Here is an 8588-nt window from a genome sequence, read left to right as displayed (position 1 = left end):
CACTGCACAAGGGGTAATAGTTTTAAACTGGAAAAGAGTAGATTTAGATTGGATATAGGGAAGAAATTTTTTACAGTGAGTGTAGTGGGACACTGGAGCAGGTTGCCCAGAGAAGTTGTGGATGTCCTATCAGCAGTGTTCAAGGTCAGGTTGGATGAGGCTTTGAGCAACCTTTGATCTAGTGGAAGGTGTCCCTGCCCGTGGCAGGAGTGTTGGGTTAGATGATCTTTAAATGGTCCCTTCCAACCCAGACTGTTCTAAGATTCTATTACCAGTTATCACAGATAGGGTTGGGGTTTTTTTTAAGCCTCTGTCTGCAGGAACAGAATAGAGTAGTTACCATTGTTGCTATACAACAGCAATCAAATAGAAATAGTTTTGCAAGGGTTTCTGTGTCCTCCTTCCCTGGGCTGACAGAATAACCTTAACTTGCTGCATTACTGTCCACCAGCTCAAAATAAGGAATCTTGGTTCTATGCAGGTGAAAGACAGCCCAACCAATACATCTTAATCAACGCTGTATCTCTTTGGACTTGTGTACCTTCTCATTGTACAACAGCCTAGCAATTACTTAGATGATGTATTTTGCCCATTATGAATAAATAATTGAATCATTTTGAAGCCAAGATATTTGTTACTATAGACACCACAAATACGATTAGAAGCATGCCTTTCCCTCCTGTCTTCCTAGTACTACAGTGGCCAGTGTTAATCTCAAAAAGCTAAAAATCATGCAAGACAGCAATATAGAGTACTTTCTTTGCTTCCTTTACTCTCCATTTTAATTTTCCTGTTGTCGTCATGTTCAGAAGAGTTAGCCAGAATATTCTGAAGGAGATACCATACTGCATCATAGTCCTATACTGCAGTAGGACAAGGAGTAATAGTTTTAAACCAAAAGAGGGTCAGATTTAGACTAGATATAAGGAAGAAATAGAAGCCACATCCCTGGAAACATTCAAGATCAGGCTGGACGGGGCTCTGAGCAACCTGGTCTAGTTAAAGATGTCCCCGCTCACTGCAGGGGCATTGGACTAGCTGACCTTTAAAGGTCCCTTCCAGCCCAAACTATTCTATGATAATATACAATACACATAATACACTGCTTCACATGATCCATGTTTAGCAGAGGTATACAAATTCCAACAAGGTTTGCAAAACCAAGAACAGTCTGTGTTCAGAGAGAAAGATACGCTTTTTTTTCCAATCCAAATGGATGCCACCAACCAATTCAATTTAATGAAAATATTGCAGAAGATTTTAATTGATATAAAGAACAAAGGCTGAAACTGGCTAATCTCAAAGTCTTTATTCTTCCAGATAAAGAACTTGTGTCACTGCTCCATTTACTCCACTTACTGCACAAAAAAGATGAAACCAACCAACCAAAAGTCCAAAACAAAAAAGCAAGCAGCAATCCTTAAATCAGTTCTTGAATCTCAGATGTATTTAGCAAATTAGTTGAGAAGCGAAATGTGGGATGTTGAAATACAGACGTGGGTGTTACCAAGGTGGTATATTATTCCCTGCAGTTGTTGGTATCTTTCTGGAGCTAAGCAATTTAGTTTTCTATTGTTCAAATTGCTAACAACTCGAAGATGAAAATTATCATGAATAGAACATTGAGAATGCACTCCACCTCACAGATGACTTAAGTTTGTCTAATTTATCTCTACCTTTGAAAATTGTAAAGTTTTGCATAGATGACCATTAGTAGAAATAATTTAGGTATATATAAACATTAACTCTGTAATTTTTTAAAAAAAGTTAATTTTAGCTAATAAATCTATATATACACATATACACCGGTTTTCCCCCAAATGAAAGTGATTAGACTGGGAGATGTCAGCAGATACAGAATGGGAGATTTCATTCATTCCTAGATATACATTACAGTTGTCTAAAGGATAACTTTAGGAAGTACAGTAGAACAATTCTTCACCTCAAACCATACTTGTTCTGAAAATTATACTTAAATTTTCAGTGAGAAAAGGACCAGTGTGACCCAACAGACCACTGTTGCAATATATTCTGCAATTAGTATGTAAGTAGGATAAAGTGGTAATGGCTCAGTATAATTACCATCAAATTGCATTTAAGTTAATCAGTAATTAAGTTCATGGTTATGTTAAATTGTCAGTAGCCTCTAACCATTGTTACTGGCACAACCGTGCAGTTCCAAAGACTCAAAGTGTTAGGCACACACAAATCTCTAACCGCATGCACACAAAATGCTTCGACAGGACAAGAGGAATATTTTCCTGACTATTTGGCAACGGTTGGGCCTGACTATTTGGCAACAGTTGGGAAGGACCAAAACCACAGTGAGTATGTATGTAATTAAAAATACTCTAGCTTTAAAAAAACAGATACTATAATCTGTTATTGTAAACTGAACAGTCTATCATCAATGGATTCATATGTTTATATTTTGCTTGAATATTTACATAGACAGCAAGATTGTTGCTGCTTTTTATTACTATCCTGTGAAAGACACGGCCCTCTTTCATGAGATCTTCAACCTTCTTATCTGTTGACATGAGTATTTTCTTTTCTCCTGTATAATCAGGGTCTTCTGGATATAACTCATCTCCTGGGGGCAGAAAAAAAAAAGTGTTAGTTATACATTGTCTACCTTATTTTTCAGCCTTTTGATTGAGTGACACTACCAATTTTTAAATATTTATCAGGACATGAAACTCAGTGGGAATATATTTCACTATACGATAGGAAATTGCCTCTAAACATCTTCAGATTTAAACATACAGCCATAAATTTCTGAAGTATCTGTCAGTGATACTGCAGGGCACATTTGAAGCGTGATTTAATGTTCCAGTGTTCCTGGTAATATTAATACACTATAATCATAGTCTGGTCAGATAGGAATTTATATAGGTGGAGAACAAAACAGATACTTTCAAGTGTATAAAGACAGGCTGCAGTAGGACTAAGGATAGAAACTTACTTTGTTGGAGAAAAGTGTTTTACCATATAAATGCATGTTACTCTTGTGCAAAAACACTAAGATACTACAAATACAGAAATTCTAGAGGTCAGTTGTGCAAAAAAAGGAGAAAGTATAATGAAAAGCAAACTAAAGAAGCAGAAGATAATAAGTACATGCAGCTTTTCTTAAAGAGAAGGCAGAAATGTATATGATTTTGTTTCAGGAATGAAAGAGACTTAAGTAGGAGAAGGGGCAGGAGGAAAATGAATAGTGTATCTTTTTAGATCGCTGCCCTAGCACTGCAGCTGTGCTTATCCCCTTGCCCGAAAAAAAGACAGATGGTTAACTGAAGTAAAAGAGAATTCCCCCTGAAAAGGACTAAATAGGAGGAGTTCTACTACATCCTTCAAGTTAAAAGAACATCGAAATGCTAGGATTTCTTCATAAATAAATGCAATATAATGGCAACCATATGAGACAATGAGCTTATGAGTAAGTACAGAAATAACTATGCTGTCTGCCTCAGTAGCTTGTCTCTGACCCATTACAAACCCTATCAAAGAAGGAAGCTCAACAGCAGAAAAAGCGTGCAGTAACTTGACTTAAAAGAATATTTTTCCTTAAAGGTGTAAATGGTTTTTGACATGTGGCTTGAGTACGTGGCAATTACCATTTTACATATTTAAAAGATTTTATATATTTATAATATTTTATATATTTAAAAGAACGTTTATCTGTTTTCATACCTGGCAAAAGCTGAATGAAGCCATCTGAAGCATTTAATATCACAGGCATCCAACATTCACATCCCTCCAGAGCTCGATCAGAGCTGAACTTGTGTAACTCATGGAGCGAAGAGAAGTTGCACAGCCTGCACAATTCATAGAACTGAGGTGGAGCCAACCATATTTCTTGAGATTTAAAGCTTTCAATGGCTTCTGGAGGTGATGACCACTGTAAGGTGAAAACAAGCCTTGAAAGAATAGTTTCATCAGCAGATAGAAAGTATCTGTAACTTTAAAAGCCATTAGCAAGGAAGTCTTTACAGAAAAAGAGCTTGCAACAGTCCGTATTTTCTGAACACAGTAAAAAGCATGTTTAAACTATACCAAAATAACAACAACAAAGAAATTTTTTAAAAATGTAAAACATAAGCAATCTATTAAAAGTACTCTTTTTCGTATAAAAATAAGTGTTTATATTACACATAGGCATGCAAAGTTTGGAAACAGACTTGTTTTTGGACCCTGACTTAAAGTCTACTGAAACCAAGAGGAAAAAAATTAAACTCAGTGTGCACGCGGTTACCAGAGGTTGCTACTGATGCTTCAAGAATTAAAAGCACCTCCAAACATCTGCTTCCTGTACACATTTCAGAGCACAACAGCCAGCTATTCGTGCTGAAACATTGCGTTGTTCTGCAGGTTTAAACTATTGGTAATCTTCACTTTGTCTCACGTGGTGGGTTTGGTAATATAAATGCGTGTATAAACATTTGCAGTAGATTTATGCAGTTACTAATAGAACTATGCCAAACATGAACTCTTTTGAAGATAAGAGAGCTCAGGTACTTTTATATTTCTGTGGCAATATCTGTTAAAAAATACAGAAATATCAGTAATACCAAAATCATTAGCCAAACTTTTACAGAACTGTCTGGTTTCTCATCTAATTCTAACTTGCTTTCAAACTTTTCAGAATTCTAGAAAAGATTAAAGACCCTAATGTACCTGACTCTGAGCTGTCGTTAAGAAGGTTCTTTGTGAAGTTTTTTAGTTTTACCCCTCCAATTTAAAAAAAAAAAAAAGTAAAAAAAAAAAAAGTAAAAAAATTTGTTTTAATACTACACTATTTCAACAAGTTTGTTTGTTTCTTAAAACATTTCAAGTAACTGCAAAAGACAAAAATGCCTAGCAGTGCTGGCAGCTCTGGAGCACTCTGTACGTACCACGTGGATCTCCCCAAGCACACTGAATGTTTAGGTACAATGGCAATACGCCGTTAGTACTGCACGAGTTAACGTACACAGAGTGATGATTTGTCATCCACCTTTGAAGGGCACAGTGATTCAAGGTGAAAATGATCTTACACGGCACGCATCCCGAGTCATAAAACTTCGTGTAAATGGCCTCGAAGAGACACCCTCTTCTGCCAGCAGTTACAGCTGCACGACTGATGGAAGGGGACAGCGGCAGTTACTGACTGGAAGGAGATGTGCAAGGGAGAGGATCTCCGTGAAGAGGAAAACTCCCTTCCCTTTTCTCACATTTTACGGGAGCGTTACAGGGACGGCGAGAGCGCCGGAGCGGTGTTCGGCTATTTAATCTGCCCTGGAAAACAGGCCAGAGGCTGGGCGATGAAGAGGAGGGCTGCGTGGGTCCCTGCGGCGGGCTGCCGGCGGGGCGCGGCGAGGGCCTTGTGGCGCGGCGGCGGGCGCCCTTACCAGGAAGGCCGTCACCTCTCGGTCGTCCTGCGCCGTGCGGGGCGGCCGCTCCTTCAGGCAGCACAGGTAGAAAGCCGTGTCGTAGCGCCGGCCGCCGCGACCAGCCCTGCCGACGGGGGTCAGCCAGTTGCTCCACTCCTGCAGCGCCCAAATATTGGGGACGCAGCCCAGGTGCCGGCACAGCTGCAGGAAGCAGGCCGGGTCCTCCTGCACCCGGCGCCGCCACTCGTTCAGCTCCGCGGCGGGGGGCAAGCGCTCCGCCGGCAGCAGGGGGACCGGCGCGCCACCCGCCGCCGGGCCGCACCCCGGCGCCAGCAGCAGGATTCCCGCTTCCTCGAAAGTCTCCCTGATAGCGCAGATGCGGAAGGCGACTTCCCCCGGCAGCGGCGAGCCCAGCTGCTGCCGGTCGGTGGCGAAGAGCGGGGCCCGGCTGCTGCCGAGAGGCGGCGGCCTCACGAGCCCCAGCCCGCACTGAGGCGAGGCGGGTAGCAGCCCCAGCCAGTCGGCGGAGAAATCCGCCGCCTCCACCAGGCCCCCCGGGAAGACGTGGGCGCTGGGCATGAAGCCGCTGCGGGAGCTCCGCTGCAGCAGCAGCAGCTCATAGTCAAAGAGGCCGAGCGGGGTGCGCGGCAGCCGCGCCGGCGCGCCCGCCGCCAGCAGCAGCGTGGCCGCTTCCCTCCAGTGCCGCAGCCGCGCGTTCATCGTGCGAGGTGGAGGTGGAGGCCGCGGCCGCGGCCGTGGCCGTGGCCGCGATCGCGCCGCGGGGTCGCCAGGGCGCCACCGCCGCCTGGGCTCCCGGAGGAGCCACTGCAACCGCTGGCAGCGGGCGGGAAAGCGCGGCGGGCCTGGGCCGCGACGGTCAGCGCGCTCTTCCGCCGAGCGAGCGCTTGGGCCGCCCAGAGCCGCGGTGGGATGGGGGCCTGGCAGAAGCGGTCGGTAATGCCTCAGTCCGATCGGCCCTAAGCCGGCGAACGGTGTCCTCAAAGGGCAAAAGCTTAAGGAGATACAGAGGGTTTACAGGCACAGGGCGAGCGCCTGAGAGTCACGAGGCGATGGCTTTGGGTTTACTTGAACAGCTATGGCTTGGGGTAGGTCGCACTGCCTGAGGTTTCCTAGCGCTGTGTGTACTTGCAGCAGGACAAGAGGCAAATGTTGAACAGCTGCCTTGGACTCCAAGGTCTCGCCGAATTCTGCTGAAGGGACTGTAGTTACAGCCCCAGGAATCAGCACAGGGTCAGGAACCAAAGACTCGGATTTGTAATCACAATACTGCTGCTGACCCGCCAGCTGGCCTCAGAGAAATCTCCTTATCTCAATTCCACATCGAGGCACGTTGATGACAGAAATAATTTTAGGTCTTTAATTAAGCATGTCATGCTCCAAGTTTGAATTTGTTCTAGTAGACTTCAAAAGGGAGTAGTATGTAGAATTTTAACTAATTTTTATTACAGAGCTCTTCTGTTTTGAGGCTTTTAAGTACCGTGCTATGTGGAAAAAAAAAAGATATACAGGCAAGATCGCAAAACCTCGAAAAAGTCCTTTGGACAGACACTTCACTTTAGGAAACATTTTATTTTGTTTTATTAATTTAGCATTTGATTTCGATTCCTCACTTATTTTTTTTTAATTTGTGAGGAGTTTAAGCAGAAGAAAGTTGATGATACAGGTTGAGAAATTTTGTAAGAATGTTATTTGCATGTAACATGGAAAATCCTCCTATTCATAATGCTTCTCTTACTAGATCCATTTTGGCAAATACTCACATAGTTGCACATGCCTCTGACAACTTAGCCATTTTATTTTCTGTTTGAGCATGTACTTAATGCCTGTGAGATGTGGTTCACCATAACTGAAATGATGTTTAGAGGCAATTAAACCAGTGGGATGCTGGAATATGTCAACTGACAGAACCAAAAATTCAGTCAAGGTCTACACAGACACAGCTGGGCCATAAGTTCTTCCTGACGCTAGGCTGCAGTTAGCAGGGAATAGATCAGCCAGCCAGCTGGTTATATGAAAACGGGCAGGACACCAGCTGTGGTATAGCCAGACATACAAGTCTGCCCTCCTTCTACTTTCCTTCGTCATGACCAAATACACAAGCAAAACCAGGACATCTGGAAACTCTAGCCTCCTTTTTTACACTAATTTAGTCAGTATTGCTCATCAGTAATTACCATCTTAGGCAATGGAAGCATAAGGTCCACTAATGTGCCTGTTTCCTAGTAGAAGGCATTTTGAACCTAAAATCATGATGTTCACCTTGTATTTGTTTGCCTTTTGCACTCTTAGTATAGTTACCTGTTTTACTGCGTTAAGTATACATCTTGTTAGGAACGTGCTTTATCTAAAAGCTGCTTAACTGGTGAAATGTTAATAAACTACTGAGGTTTTTCAAGATTTAATGTCCAATGAGCTTGAAGGCTGATCAAAAAGATTTAGGGTCCATTATGTCAGATCATTTCGGCATAAAGGCATTTTAAGTAGAAAGTACTCGTGTACCAGTAATGAACAGTGCCATTTTTGAATCAGTTGTAATACCAGCACCTGTACAAAACGGTGTTACTGTGGCAAAAATGCAATGTCTGATATGCCTGGAACATTATTTCAGGACATCTTTACAAAAATCTTGTAATAGAAAATAGTGCAGATTATATCTTAAGTTTCTAAATTGAACGTTTTTACCTTTTTTTTTTTTTTTTTTTACCCTATCACAGTCTAAAGTCTCACAAGTGCTAGTATGTAAAGCAGGAATACCCTGGAAAACAGTTCCTCTGGTTTCACTGGTATCCACTGGTATTAAATTTAGCAGATCTAATTTCATAGGCATTCTTGCATGGGGAGTGGAAATTGAATATGTGGCTGCCGTAGTCGCTGCTGTTCACAACCTCAAACATACACAGAATACCAGGGCTGTCGACAGAAAAATAGTTGTGTGGTTATAGCATTGTTCATGACTTCTCAGCCTCTGAAGCAGTCCTTTGGGACCAAAGACAGCCAAGTGCAAGTTAAGGCAAACATTATTTTCCACTCCAGCCGCTGTATTTTTCCAGACAGTGCCAGGGCATGTAAGGCTTCTCTTCCCCCTAAGAAGGATGACATTCCTTACCCCAAGGGTCAGCATATTCATTCTGTTGATCGCAATTTTTTACCTTCCTTTCAGTATTGGCTTACAAAGAGTAGTTCAATATCCATTCA

At 42.6% G+C, this 8588-nt stretch overlaps 1 protein-coding gene across 1 annotated transcript; it reads right to left on the bottom strand.

The window, feature by feature from the left end:
- Positions 1-2372: 2372 nt before the first annotated feature.
- NUDT19 (nudix hydrolase 19) lies at positions 2373-6092 on the bottom strand. The gene is made up of 3 exons (XM_009951398.2): positions 5391-6092; positions 3694-3901; positions 2373-2593 (listed from the first exon to the last, which is right to left on the bottom strand). Exons 1-3 carry the CDS (start codon positions 6090-6092, stop codon positions 2373-2375), a joined length of 1131 nt encoding a protein of 376 aa, XP_009949700.2.
- Between the last annotated feature and the right edge of the window lie 2496 nt (positions 6093-8588).

This window comes from Leptosomus discolor, chromosome 8, assembly GCF_034619465.1.
Source record: "Leptosomus discolor isolate bLepDis1 chromosome 8, bLepDis1.hap2, whole genome shotgun sequence".
In the NCBI taxonomy this organism is placed as follows: Eukaryota; Metazoa; Chordata; class Aves; order Leptosomiformes; family Leptosomidae; genus Leptosomus; species Leptosomus discolor.
Note: the sequence above shows the minus strand (reverse complement) of the source record. Positions and strands in the feature narration are given on the sequence as shown.

Bases quoted from the DNA above. Each gene is read 5' to 3' on its own strand.
- NUDT19 (XM_009951398.2), bottom strand. From the start codon at position 6,092: ATGAACGCGCGGCTGCGGCACTGGAGGGAAGCGGCCACGCTGCTGCTG. The intron at 3,902-5,390 runs GTAAGGGCGCCC...TTCACCTTACAG, and splicing joins GAGAGGTGACGGCCTTCCTG to TGGTCATCACCTCCAGAAGC. The intron at 2,594-3,693 runs GTATGAAAACAG...TTCTGCCCCCAG, and splicing joins CTTCATTCAGCTTTTGCCAG to GAGATGAGTTATATCCAGAA.